Genomic DNA, 14,492 nt, shown 5'->3' with positions numbered 1-14,492 from the left:
TTACATTGTCAAACCAACTGAAATAAATAATAAACAAATGTTAAATAAACAATCAGAAATTAACAGTAGACATTATACTCAAAACAGTTTCAAAGGAATAGACATTTCAAATGTCATATTATGGCTATGTAGAGTTGGAGGATGGTGGGAGGAGCTATAGGAGGATGGCTCAGTATAACAGCTGGAATGGAACTGAGTCAAACATGTGGTTTCCATATGTTTGATGTTTTTGATACCGTTCCATTTAATTCATTCCAGACATTACAATGAGCCTATCCTCCTATACATCCTCCCACCAGCCTGTTGTAAAGATGTGCAAATATTTAAAGTACATTCATAATATCTCTCTCACACACACACAGCTGTTTGTCACCCACACCAGTCCACAATTGCTAATAACCCATCTGCAACCGCCAGACAATGTGATAAAGTGAAAATCTGAGGCCCGCACCAGACCCTAACCCACAAATATAGAAAAGGCGCTGTACAGTCAGTGATGGCAGAGCGATTTTTTTGATAGGCCTATGTTTCTGCTTATAATTTCCAACATTTTGGTAAGCTAGTTGTTAGTCAACTTGTCTATAATTAGATACATGCAGCTTCTCTTCTGTCATTACTTGTTGCCCTAGAATACTAATAAACCCTTGCTCACCAGATTACTGTTATAAATCAATTGAATGAATGCGTTAATCTAGTTGACATCCATAAAGTTGTCTCTTTCATCTCTGCTTCTCTCAAGTAGCAAAGACATTTAAGGTTCGGGGAGAAAATGACTTAAAAACAGGATAGATTTTCTGTAACAAATTTCCAAATTACATCTGTTTGACACGTTTTAAGTAAATTAAAAGCTGTGAAAGCTATGCCTAGCGAAATTGTTTCTGATAAGATTTCCGTTTGGTTTGGATGCATAATCATATTTTATGTGGTTGAAATACTATGATGATGATAAAGACCACCTTTACAGACGGTCCCTAACCACGCTTTCATTCTCTCAAGATGCTGAAATAAATAATATTTCTCCACCAAGTCAAAATATACATTTGGTGTATTATTTTACTGCAAGAAATGCTTAATTATGCAGGAGTCAATATTATATTAGAGGTTATAGATGCAGTCAGTGTCCAGATTTTAGCCTACTATTCCATTTAACCCATCTAAGCAGTAGGCCTAGCCTACAGTTCCCTTGATGTGCCATGTTAAAGTCCCCGTCTTGTTACTGTTGAATTTGTATAGCGCTTCACAATCATCACAGATAACATAGCCGGCACTGCTATCATCCTCTTTTACCACTTCACCAAATCTTTCCTAAACTTTAGTCTACTGTTCTGGCCCTCCCTTCTGTTTATTTTCAACTCTCCATTTGACAGCTTGTCTCTTTTTGACTTAAACTTAGACAGCAGGTAGCCTAGTGGTTAGTGTTGGGCCAGTAACTGAACGTTTGCTGGATCGAATCCCCGAGCTGAGAAGGTAAAAATCTGTCTTCCTGAGCAAGACAGTTGACGCACCGAAGACGTGGATGTCGATTATGCCAGGCCCCCGGCACCTCTCTGATTCAGAGGGTTTGGGTTAAATGCGGAAAACACATTTCAGTTGAATACATTCAGTTGTACAACTGACTAGGTATCCCCCTTTCCCATTGTCTTTTTTACCTCAGTGGATCGACTAAATTGTTCTGCCCAAGTTCCCAAAAGCAATTGGCATGTATTTGGCTAATGTACAGTTAGGCATAGGTGACGCACTAACATCAGATAAAAATAATGAAAGAAAAACCTAATGTAGCCTATTGATATGAATTGCAAAAAACTGATACATTTAGGTATTTTTAATGCATTGTTTTCTCTTTATTCAAACCGCATCACACACACACACACACACTTTATGGGCCACAGTACCACCTGGTGGTAAACATAAAGCAGAAAATGATTATTTCAAGACCTTGCGGTCTTGAATGGAAAATTTCATTTGCCTGCCAAAAGCGGCAAGGGAAGATGCAATTAACACATATATTTACCATTGCTAAATTGCTAAACTAGAAAATAAAATACCACCCACTGTGTGTTTTTCTGTGACATTAGAGAGCTGTCAATGTGAGCAGTATATTTTACAGCTGTTTAGAAAACTGCTGAGAAGGGCGGTTTCAGAGGTTACTAGGTAAACGGAAGTACAAACGGTAGACTAGTGGAACTAAACATGGCGCCTTTGCTGGATCACAAAATTGGCGTCGTTGTGTTATCTTCTTTACCGTGGCGATCAAGATCAAATCTCTTGACATGTTCACTACTTTTGCTTATTTACCTGACGTCGCATCCAGCCTTGGCCAAACCGAGCAGCCTCAAAGAGATCACTGACGGAAACTGGGAAGACATCTTGGCAGGGGAATGGATGATTGAATTGTAAGTCCATCTAGCTAGCTAGCAAGCATGGTAAGCTAACTGCTTAGTTAGGCTGGCCATACATACAACTAACGTTACTTTGCAATAGGTCGTTTTCTAGTCTTGAATCGGCACTTGTTGATTACCACGCCACACCTAGCTAGATAGCAAGCCATCTATCTAAGATAAGAAACTAACGTTACATTGTTTCATAGGCTCGCAGCTAACAATGTAAAATCCATGCTTTCAGATTCATCTCAAATGTTGTGACAGACCATGGCATGGTGGAGTTGGAAAGACAGAGCTAGGCTGCTGGACTACTGAGTGTTTTTGTTAGGTAGCTAACGTTAGTTGTGTGGTGTAGTTAAGACATGTTGATACCTGCTGCCATTGAATATTGGATAGTTTTGTCAGATATTTTTGTTGTCTCAAAACTGTATCTAACGTTAATGTTATTGTCATGCCAACGTTTGGCCCCACCTCACTCGTCCCCGGCAGTTTTGCTCCGTGGTGTCCGGCGTGCCAACAGCTCCAGCCCGTGTGGAATGAGTTTGCCGACTGGGGTGAGGACATGGGCGTCAACATAGCGAAGGTGGACGTTACTGAACAGCCTGGTACGTTATGTATATCTCCCTGGCTTCCTGACTGCCTATCAATAATCCCCCTTCTCAAGTTTCACGAAGTTCTGGGGTGAAGTTTCCCCTAGGTACTGATCATCCTAGCTTCTCCAATCCAAACCTTAACCTTTAGTGGATAAAATGCTAAACGGACCAAAGAGAACTGTCTCTTGGGCCAGCTGCACCCTACTGCTTTCAGAGGAATGAGGGGAGAGGTCCACTATGTTTTGTAGTTGAGACAATGCATGTAATCTGATCCAGTTATAGTCCACTATTAACATTGATATAATTTGTTAGGTCTATCTCATGTTTTTGTAGACCCTTTGTAATATCAGTCAAGAACAAGATGATGTTGGACTCATTCAGAGAGATATTTAGTCATATTCACTAACATTCTGCTCTCTCCTCCCGCCACCCCCTACCCACGCCTTAGGTTTGAGCGGGCGATTCATCATCACTTCACTTCCGACCATCTACCAGTAAGTTATCTCTCTAGTGCCTCAAGCAATGTCTCACATCCTGTTCCTGTCACAGGCGCAGGCCAACAAAACTCAACCACCACCCATCATCCTATTTAGACTAATCAGGAAATGTGGTAATCTTACAAGCACATTTTAGCCAATAACCCTCACTGGAATGTGAGATGCTGTTATATACTTTAGCTTCAGACTTTGGCGGGAAGAGTCTTTCTAACATGTTGTTTTTTTGTTGTTGCTACTGTTATGATTCTAGACCCAGTTTAGACACTAGCCTTATGTTGCTATAAAACATTGTCTGTCATTGGTAGAATAACGAAATATATATGACCCTACTATAGCTTAGTGGCACAATGGGCAAATAATCAGACTGTTTCTTTATTGTGCTTAATGCCACAATATTGGCTTCTTAATTTGGCTTTAATTGTGGTAGATCTCTATGATGACACTGTGTGTGTGTGTGTGTGTGTGTGTGTGTGTGTGTGTGTGTGTGTGTGTGTGTGTGTGTGTTCAGCTCTAAGGATGGTGTGTTCAGGAGGTACCAGGGGGCTCGCACCAAAGATGACTTGCTAAGCTTTATTGATGAGAAGAAGTGGCAGGGCATTGAGCCCGTGTCTTCCTGGTTTGGACCATCTTCCTTCATGTGAGTGGATTCATGATTGATTGATTGAGTGATTGATGTGAGTCTCCTCTCATTATGGGGCCTTAATGTGTGAAACTGGAGGGGGAAAAAATACTGAAATGTAATGCATTAAAAGGTCCTTTTGAAGGAAGGACGTTTATTTACTTTTCTGTCTAAAAGGATTGTTGAGAAATAATGAATTGAAGTTGGGATATTTGTGACATTTTGGCCTCAGCCAGGCCTCCTTTAAGACTTTAACAGGGATGGACAACTTTACTGGGGTTGGGGCCACAAAAATGAGGGACCGCAGTGGCTCGCGGGTCTGCGTACCCACATCCATACCCACACATGCAGTCAGAGCCCCCCCCGACATTTTGCCATGGGGCGGAGAGAAATGTTTGCAGTTTTTAATATGATATCTGGGTGAGAGTGACTAACAAAATCAATGGGGGCTCCCCGGTCTGTATTTCGACCATGATTAATATGAGTTTAGATAGCTGGTCTAACTTACCCCCCAAATTTCTTTTTTCTGACATGGGCTTTCAAGGGCAAAACTGCTGATGCACAATCATATTCTGAAATTGCACCTTGTGTATTCTACTATTCTAACTCTTAACAGTAAGTTGAGACCATATATCGTTTTTTTAATGCGTGGCCCTACAAAAGGGGGCCTGTGGGTCACCAGTTACCCGTCCCTGCTTTATAACATGTAGTGACTGAGTCTGAATGTAGCCAGTATGTTTTATAGAAGTAGATAACAGTGAATAAATAGCTGCAGTCCACTTCCATGGGTAGTCCTCTCTAAAACATCAACCTGTTTTTACTCCTAACCACGCACATTCTTCTTATCACTCCCACACGCACAATACACTTCAGGACATATCCAAACGCTACACTTCAGGACATATCCAAATGCTACACTTCAGGACATATCCAAACGCTACACTAGTTACTCAGCCTCTTAGTTTTCTGTTTAAACAGCCAACCAACACACCCAAGTCTGTATACCCCAAATGGCACCCTATTCCCTGCATAGTGCAATACTTTTCATCAGAGCCCTAGTCAAAGGTAGGAATATAAGGAATAGGGTGCCTGTCAGCCTCTCTGACACTTCAAATCACATTTTATTTGTCACATGTGCTGAATACAACAGGTAGACCTTACAGTGAAATGCTTACTTACAAGCCCTTAACCAACAATGCAGTTTAAGAAAATGGAGTTAAGAAAATATTTACTAAATAAAGTAAAAAAGTAACACAATAAAATAACAATAATGAGGCTATATACAGGGGGTACCGGATCAATGTGCGGAGGTACAGGTTAGTCGAGGAAATTTGTACATGTTGGTAGGGGTAAAGTGACTGCATAGATAATAAACAGCGAGTTGCAGCAGTGTAAAAACAAAGGGGGGGAGGGGGTGTCAATGCAATAGTCCGGGTGGTGACTTGATTAGTTGTTCAGCAGTCTTATGGTTTGGGGGTAGAAGCTGTTAAGGAGTCTTTTGGAACTAGACCTGGCGCTCCGGTACCGCTTTCCGGCGGTAGCAGAGCGAACAGTCTATGACTTGGATGACCTGAGCCAATGGCATTTTTTGGGCCTTCCTCTGACACCGCCTAGTATATACAGTGGGGGAAAAAAAGTATTTGATCCCCTGCTGATTTTGTACATTTGCCCACTTACAAATAAATGATCAGTCTGTAATTTTAATAGTAGGTTTATTTGAACAGTGAGAGACAGAATAACAACAACAAAAAAATCCAGAAAAACGCATGTCAAAAATGTTATAAAATGATTTGCATTTTAATGAGGGAAATAAGTATTTGACCCCTCTGCAAAACATGACTTAGTACTTGGTGGCAAAACCCTTGTTGGCAATCAGAGGTCAGACGTTTCTTGTAGTTGGCCACCAGGTTTGCACACATCTCAGGAGGGATTTTGTCCCACTCCTCTTTGCAGATCTTCTCCAAGTCATTAAGGTTTCGAGGCTGACGTTTGGCAACTCGAACCTTCAGCTCCCTCCACAGATTTTCTATGGGATTAAGGTCTGGAGACTGGCTAGGCCACTCCAGGACCTTAATGTGCTTCTCCTTGAGCCACTCCTTTGTTGCCTTGGCCATGTGTTTTGGGTCATTGTCATGCTGGAATACCCATCCGCGACCCTTTTTCAATGCCCTGGCTGAGGGAAGGAGGTTTTCACCCAAGATTTGACGGTACATGGCCCCTTCCATCGTCCCTTTGATGCGGTGAAGTTGTCCTGTCCCCTTAGCAGAAAAACACCCCCAAAGCATAATGGGCGAGTTGAGTTGATGTCAAAGATCTCCATTTTGGTCTCATCTGACCACAACACTTTCACCAGTTGTCCTCTGAGTCATTCAGATGTTCATTGGCAAACTTCAGACGGGCCTGTATATGTATTCTTGAGCAGGGGGATCTTGCGGGCGCTGCAGGATTTCAGTCCTTCACGACGTAGTGTGTTACCAATTGTTTTCTTGGTGACTATGGCCCCAGCTGCCTTGAGATCATTGACAAGATCCTCCCGTGTAGTTCTGGGCTGATTCCTCACCATTCTCATGATCATTGCAACTCCACGAGGTGAGATCTTGCATGGAGCCCCAGGCTGAGGGAGATTGACAGTTCTTTTGTGTTTCTTCCATTTGCGAATAATCGCACCAAATGTTGTCACCTTCTCACCAAGCTGCTTGACGATGGTCTTGTAGCCCATTCCAGCCTTGTGTAGGTCTACAATCTTGTCCCTGACATCCTTGGAGAGCTCTTTGGTCTTGGCCATGGTGGAGAGTTTGGAATCTGATTGATTGATTGCTTCTGTGGACAGGTGTCTTTTTTACAGGTAACAAGCTGTGGTTAGGAGCACTCCCTTTCAGAGTGTGCTCCTAATCTCAGCTCGTTACCTGTATAAAAAAACACCTGGGAGCCAGAAATCTTTCTGATTGAGAGGCGATCAAATACTTTTTTCCCTCATTAAAATGCAAATCAATTTATAACATTTCTGACATGTGTTTTTCTGGATTATTTTGTAGTTATTTTGTCTCTCACTGTTCAAATAAACCTACCATTAAAATTATAGACGGATCCTTTCTTTGTCAGTGGGCAAACGTACAAGATCAGCAGGGGATCAAGTACTTTTTTCCCCCACTGTAGGTCCTGGATGGGAGGATGCTTGTTCCCAGTGATGTACTGGGCTGTAAGCACTACCCTCTGTTGCGCCTTAGTCAGATGCCGAGCAGTTGCCATACCAGGCGGTGATGCAACCGGTCAGGATGCTCTCAATGGTGCAGATGTAGAACTTTTTGAGGATCTGGGGCCGATGACGAATCTTTTCAGTCTCCTGAGGGGGGAAAATGCGTTGTCGTACCCTCTTCACAACTTTCTTGATGTGTTTGGACCATGATAGTTTGACACTTTAAACAGGTTAGCTGGTAATTCTTAAATTATCTAAATTAAAATGTCTAAAAGAGATTTCTCCCTTTTCTCCCCCTGAAGGATGAACACAATGTCCGCTCTCTTCAAGCTGTCAATGTTCATTAGGGTGAGTGCTGCTTTTGCTGTCACTTTGTGAGCTGTCAGACACCACACACCAACACCACACCCACACAACACCAACACTATGACTGCATCCCAAATGGCTCCCTATGTAGTGCACCACCTTTGACCAGGCCCGGTTTCCCGATAGCGATGGAATTTAGGCTTACATAGTGTTTTTTAACGATGCATCTTTCCTTAAACACCAAAGATGTGACATGTTTCCCAGAACACCATGCAGAGAGAATGTTCCATAAGTGTGTCGTTGAGGCATGTGTTGATACTGATAGAATGGAAAAAAAGGCAGTGCTGCTCTCAGATCAGGTTTCTCCATTCAAATCTCACCTTAACCTTTGCCCTCAGAACAGCCTCAATTCGTTGGGACATGGACTCTACAAGGTGTCGAAAGTGTTCCACAGGGATGCTGGCCCATGTTGACTCCAATGCTTCCCACAGTTGTGTCAAGTGGGCTGGATGTCCTTTGGGTGGTGGACCATTCTTGATGCACACAGGAAACTGTTGAGTGTGAAAAACCCAGCAGTGTTTCGGTTTTTGACACAAACCGGTGCGTCTGGCACCTACCACCACTCCCCGTTCAAAGACACCTACCGCCACTCCCCGTTCAAAGACACCTACCGCCACTCCCCGTTCAAAGACACCTACCGCCACTCCCCGTTCAAAGACACCTACCGCCACTCCCCGTTCAAAGACACCTACCGCCACTCCCCGTTCAAAGGCACCTGCCGCCACTCCCCGTTCAAAGGCACACATACACAATCCATGTCTCAATTGTCTCGAGGCTTAAAAATCCTTCTTTAACCTGTCTCCTCCCCTTCATCTACACTGATTTTGAAGATTTAACAGGTGACATCAATACGGGATCATACCTTTCACCTGGTCAGTCTATGTCACGGAAAAAACAGCTGTCTTTAATGTTTTGTATACTCAGTGTATATAGCCTATATTGTAGTTACACTATTTATCTTTTAATGCAGTCATCTCAGTTTTCATTTGAAGCATCTTTATATCCTTTGCATGTTTGTAAAAAATTGCAAAGACATTGCCAAGTTGAAACTAACAGTTGACTTCTTGTTCTCTCCCCTCCAGCGTTGCCATAACTACCTGATAGAGCATTTGGGGATTCCAGTGTGGGGCTCATATGTCATCTTTGGACTGGCCACTCTCTTCTCTGGCCTAGTCCTGGGACTGGTACGTTAGTCATACTCCTTGGACTGGCCACTCTCTTCTCTGGCCTAGTCCTGGGACTGGTACGTTAGTCATACTCCTTGGACTGGCCACTCTCTTCTCTGGCCTAGTCCTGGGACTGGTACGTTAGTCATACTCCTTGGACTGGCCACTCTCTTCTCTGGCCTAGTCCTGGGACTGGTACGTTAGTCATACTCCTTGGACTGGCCACTCTCTTCTCTGGCCTAGTCCTGGGACTGGTACGTTAGTCATACTCCTTGGACTGGCCACTCTCTTCTCTGGCCTAGTCCTGGGACTGGTACGTTAGTCATACTCCTTGATACTCAATCCCTATGTGATGTGTCTTTGTTTGATTTTAATTGAGCTAGGATTTGATTTATCTTACCCTTTTGATTTTAATGTACTTTTTATTGTAAGGTGTCCTGAAAGGTGTCTGGTCATATAAAAAGTGTTGTAATTATTTTGTATTATGTGCGTGCCCTCACATAGTGGACCACCAAGACACATGTAAACAATGGAGCAAATGCATCCCATTTTATATTCAGTAGGAAAAATGACAGGCTGTGGAAGTTATTGGAGGCAAAGTAAAGAGAGCGATGTCAATATCTTACAGTAACATCAACTCTGCTCTCCTCACCAATCGAGCCAACTTCTCTTGTACCTTCTCTTCCAGATACTGGTGTTCATTGCAGATTTTGTCTTCCCATCACGACGATTTAACTCCCCAAACTACTACCAGAGTGAGTATGAGTTGACAGAGAATCTATGTAAATGTAACTTTGTGAAATGTGCAGTGTAGCACTGTGTTATGTGCTGAACTCTTGGAGCGGATAGTAGTAGTAGTAGATTATGGTAATCTTTTATCATTGTCTTTACAGAGAACAGACATGTCTTTTTCTGTTCTTAAGTTGTGGACAGTTCTGTTTTTAGTGTAGGAGCAGTGGCATGGAGGGTGCAGTATGTAATATAATGACTTTATTGTCCTGTACTGTTATTCATATAGTCTTTATTCTGTTATTCATATAGTCTTTATTCTGTTATTCATATAGTCTTTATTCTGTTATTCTTGTTGTCCTGGTATTCATATAGTCTTTATTGTCCTGGTATTCATATAGTCTTTCTTGGCCTGGTATTCATATAGTCTTTATTGTCCTGGTATTCATATAGTCTTTCTTGGCCTGGTATTCATATAGTCTTTCTTGGCCTGGTATTCATATAGTCTTTCTTGGCCTGGTATTCATATAGTCTTTCTTGGCCTGGTATTCATATAGTCTTTCTTGGCCTGGTATTCTTGTTGTCCTGGTATTCATATAGTCTTTATTATCCCATTCCAGAGAAACAGACGATGGAACAAGCCAGGCTGATTCAGCAGCTGGAGGAGGAGCAGGAGGCGGACGGAGAAGAGGATGATGAGGACGATGAAGATGGAGAACAGGAAGATGTCTGGAGGACAGCGTCTCCTGAGGGGTGTCCAGAGGAGGTGCTGCGAAAGAGGGTGGTGGGCAACCGTGAAGACCAGGATGAGGATTCTTAGAGGCCTGGAGGGGAACTGAAGATGCCCCTTTCAACAGCGAGGAAGGGGAGGGGGCCTGGTTTGGTGCCTAAGCTCGTTTTTATAAAGTGCCTCAGAATAAGAGTACTGATCTAGGATTTTTAGATCATGATAACTAAGATGACATGGACAGGTGGTACTGATCCTAGATCAGCACTTCTACTCTGAGGTGCTTTATGAATACGGGACCTGGTCCTGAACAGCAGTAGAGTTTACAGCAGACAGCTTACAGAGCCCTAGCAACACGCTGGCAAGGCCTCAGCGACGCCTTGCTTCTTCTCCCTTCAGCTTCACCGGGAGTGCCCCGTATTCTGACCGCTCTGCTCTCACCACCAGCACCCTCCCCTGGATTGGAGGTGCTACTGCACACTCCCAAAACCATTATCATGTTCTTTAGGCATCAAATGAAGGAAACCGATTGGAACAGGAAGGGTTTATCCAAGTCCAATATGAAATGCTCCTTTTTCATTTTCCGTTGGTAAATAAATAAAAAAATGTCCCTAATGAACACAAACCTGTATATCCTTGTTCTTTGTTTTATTAGTCCATTGTTGACATAGTCCCAAAAGATATGTAACTTTCAAAATACAGAAATCATCCCTGTGTGATGCATTTTGCCTCATATGATACAAACTGCATCATGCGGGGATGATTTCTGTATTTTGAAAGTTGCATATCTTTTGGGACTATGTCAACAATGGACTAATGAAACAAATACCAAAGGATGGTGTTTGGGTGGAGTTTACATGAAGGTATGGAGTGCACTAGAACAGGATAATTTTACCACTTTGTGTGTTATGCATTTTTATTTTTTTTATTTTGTATTCTACATTAATCCCTGTTTTAACAAATTATATACAGCTTTTGAGCATTATTTCATTGTACACTGTGTGTCCAAAACATTAGGAACACCTTCCTAATATTGAGTTGCACCCCCTTTTGACCTCAGAACAGCCTCTGTTGACTCCAATGCTTCCCACAGTTGTCAAGTTGGCTGGATATCCTTTGGGTGGTGGACCATTCTTGATACACAGGAAACTGTTGAGCGTGAAAAACCCAGCAGCGGTGCAGTTCTTGACACAAACCGGCACCTACTACCATACCCCATTCAAAGGCGCTTAAATATTTTGTCTTGCCCATTCACCCTCTGAATGACACACATACACAATCCATGTCTCAATTGTCTCAAGGCTTAAAAACCTTCTTTCACCTGTCTCCTCCCCTTCATCTACACTGAATGAAGTGAATTTAACAAGTGACATCAATACGGTATCATAGCTTTCACTTTTATTCACCTGGTCAGTCTGTCATGGAAAGATCAGGTGTCCTTAATGTTTTGTCCACTCATCAAAAATCTTCCATCTGATGTATATTTCTGTTTCTCCTTTTCCACTTTAAATTATTTATTATTTTTTACCTCAGAAAGCCTATTGTTTGTTTTCATCCAAGTCTTCCTTGACAGACCTTGTATCCGCCCACCACTGAACTTCATAATGCTTTAGTGAGCGCAGTGCAGTTTGCATGCTTTTCTACAGGCAACTAAGATCAAATCTCTTCGGGGGCCCTTCATATGTTTCTGTTTGGGCTACACCAAGATGTTGAGTTGTGCAAGTGTTGCTTTCATCTCCGGTGGAAGGGAACTGCTATTTTCTGCCTGCCTGGTTTTGATGAAGTCTCACTCCATTTTTTAAAAAGATTGTGGTGCTTACTAAACCTCCCTGGAGGTGGATGTTGGTCAGTATGGATCATTAAGGATTTAACTGTTTTGGAGGTGTGAAGACGCCCCTTGTTTGGCCAGAACAGGGCTGCGCAGGGGTGCGTTCACAACCCCAGCATGATACAAAGATATTGTTGTGTAAAATGTTAATAACCTTGTTTTGTTGATCTCTGCTGTAAAGCTAATATCCACCCCTTTGTAAAGCTGGCAGTGGAATGTCTTTCAGACTTATATCTTATGTTGTGTTCATCTCTGTGTGAGATGTTCTTCCATATAAGTCGGAAATAGTTTATTAATGTGCTGTCATGTCAGTCAGTCGTCAGACACAATGCATGCCGTCTTTACAACTGCAATTATTATGGGGGTTCTTCGATATCCTGGTCACAAATGGCACACTATCCCCTATAGTGTTCACTACTGTTGAACAAGACTCATATAGCTCTGGTCAAAAGTAGTGCATTATATAGGGAACAGGGAGCCATTTGGGATGCGTGACACGTGTTGTGAGAGGTGATGTTATTTTAACCCTACTTCTGCTCCGTAGTTTTCTGGCTTCTGCTTTACTCTCTGTGTGTGAGAGAGAGAGCGGGGGAAGGGGGATGGGGGTAGAGGTGTGTGTGTGTGTGAGAGAGAGAGAGAGACTGCTTTTTGAAGTTTAACTGAAATTTCCTGGATGCCGATTTAAGCCTAATCCTGGATTTAAAAGCTATTTCAATGTACATTCTCCAGGACTATGCTTAATTGGTGTCCAGAAAACTGTTCCTAAGAGTTTGAACTCGAGGTCCTTAAACCTATTTTCATGGTTTGAAAAGAGACCAAGGTAAACCCCCAGGGCAGTCAATGCAGAGTACCAATGGTCAAAGCCAGGGCCCGCAAAGCGTCTGAGTAGGAGTGCTGATCTGAGATCAGTTTTACCTGTTCCTAGATCAGCACCCCTATTCTGAGACGCTTTATGGATTTAGTTTGACGTCCTGTTCTTCTGAAAGAACAAGACCAAACGAGAATGACTTTGTGACTGTACTGTGCATCATTCATAAAATAGTGTTTTGCGAAGGACATATAGTTTTACATTTTCTGAGTGGTCAGTAGAAGTGGCAATGTAACCCGGGACAAGTATTTTACTAACATTTCATTATCTGTAAGAACTGACAGATGCTCACAAAAACCTGTTTGTATTTCAGCTTTGTAGAACAGACCGGTTTAGGCCTATGACCTATGACCTGTGTTGACGTTCCACATTTTTAGCAATGACTTCTCTTAAGGACTTCTCTTTTTAAATGCTATTATTTCTTTCCTACAAGCTATTTCCTCATGTTGTGACAAGGGTACAACATCAAAATATGCCCACCTGAACATTTAACATGGATCCATTTGGTTGGAAATCTAACTGTGGCTTCTAGCTTTCCTCACTTTTGCTTCAGCTGCAGGCTTGTCCTAAATGGCTCCCTGTATAGTGCAGGTCAAAAGTAGTGCATTATATAGGGTGCAATTTGAGAAGCATAGAGGGATGTCACGTAGGACACTGAGACAACTATGTTCTTACCTGTGTCCAACGAGAGCTCTTTCAATAAAGAATCAAGTCATGTTTGAACCGATCTGTACTTGTCACTCTGTGACGGAAATGTCCGTTTTTATTAGGTGACTCACAGTGAGTAATATACTGAGGTTTTACAATAACTTCTAGAAATTGCATAGATGAACTCAATTAAATGTATTTTATAATGCTCTTTTTACATCATCATTTGTCACAAAGTGCTTTACAGATACCCAGCTGAACACCCCAAAGAGCAAGCAATGCAGAGGCAGAAGCGTGATGGCTGGGAAAAACTCCCTAGAAAATGCAGGAACCTAGGAAGAAACCTAGAGAGGAACCAGGCTCTGAGAGGTGGCCAGTTCTCTTCTTGCTGTGCCAGGTGGAGATTATAAGAGTACATGGCCATTAAGGCCAGATAATTCTTCAAGATATTCAAACATTCATAGATGACCAGCAGGGTCAGATAATTTGTACCAGAGGTTATAGAGGGTGCAACATGTCAGGAGTGAAAGTCAGTTGGCTTTTCATAGCCGAGCATTCAGAGGTCGAGACAGCAGGTAAAAGAGCGAAATGGATACAGAGGGAGTTGAAAAAGCAGGTCCGGGACAAGGTCAGGGTTCCATAGCTGCAGGCAGAGCAGCCGTACAACCAGGTGGAATGGGGTACGGCCAGGATTCATCAGGTCAGGTAGTCCTGAGGCATAGTCCTAGGGCTCAGGTCCTCCAGGAGGGGAGAGAGAGTGGTACAGCCAGGAGTCGTCAGGTAGTCCTGAGGCATGGTCCTAGGGCTCAGGTCCTCCGGGAGAGGAGAGAGAGAGAGACTACTCTTCTAGATGTATGTACCTTAGAGTTGTACA

General features: G+C 42.7%; 1 protein-coding gene across 1 annotated transcript; it reads left to right on the top strand.

Annotated features, from left to right (window-relative positions):
* The first annotated feature begins 1,989 nt into the window (after positions 1 to 1,989).
* LOC106611356 (thioredoxin-related transmembrane protein 1) lies at positions 1,990 to 13,693 on the top strand. The gene is made up of 8 exons (XM_014211511.2): positions 1,990 to 2,393; positions 2,871 to 2,986; positions 3,423 to 3,468; positions 3,980 to 4,108; positions 7,589 to 7,634; positions 8,735 to 8,836; positions 9,507 to 9,573; positions 10,168 to 13,693. The coding sequence occupies exons 1-8, from the start codon at positions 2,191 to 2,193 to the stop codon at positions 10,365 to 10,367; spliced, it is 909 nt and encodes a 302-aa protein (XP_014066986.1). The 5' UTR covers positions 1,990 to 2,190; the 3' UTR covers positions 10,368 to 13,693.
* The last annotated feature ends 799 nt before the right edge of the window (positions 13,694 to 14,492 follow it).

Source organism: Salmo salar, chromosome ssa09 (genome assembly GCF_905237065.1).
Source record: "Salmo salar chromosome ssa09, Ssal_v3.1, whole genome shotgun sequence".
NCBI classification, from domain to species: domain Eukaryota; kingdom Metazoa; phylum Chordata; class Actinopteri; order Salmoniformes; family Salmonidae; genus Salmo; species Salmo salar.
The sequence above is the reverse complement of the archived record's forward strand: the minus strand, read 5'-3'. Positions and strand labels throughout refer to the sequence as shown.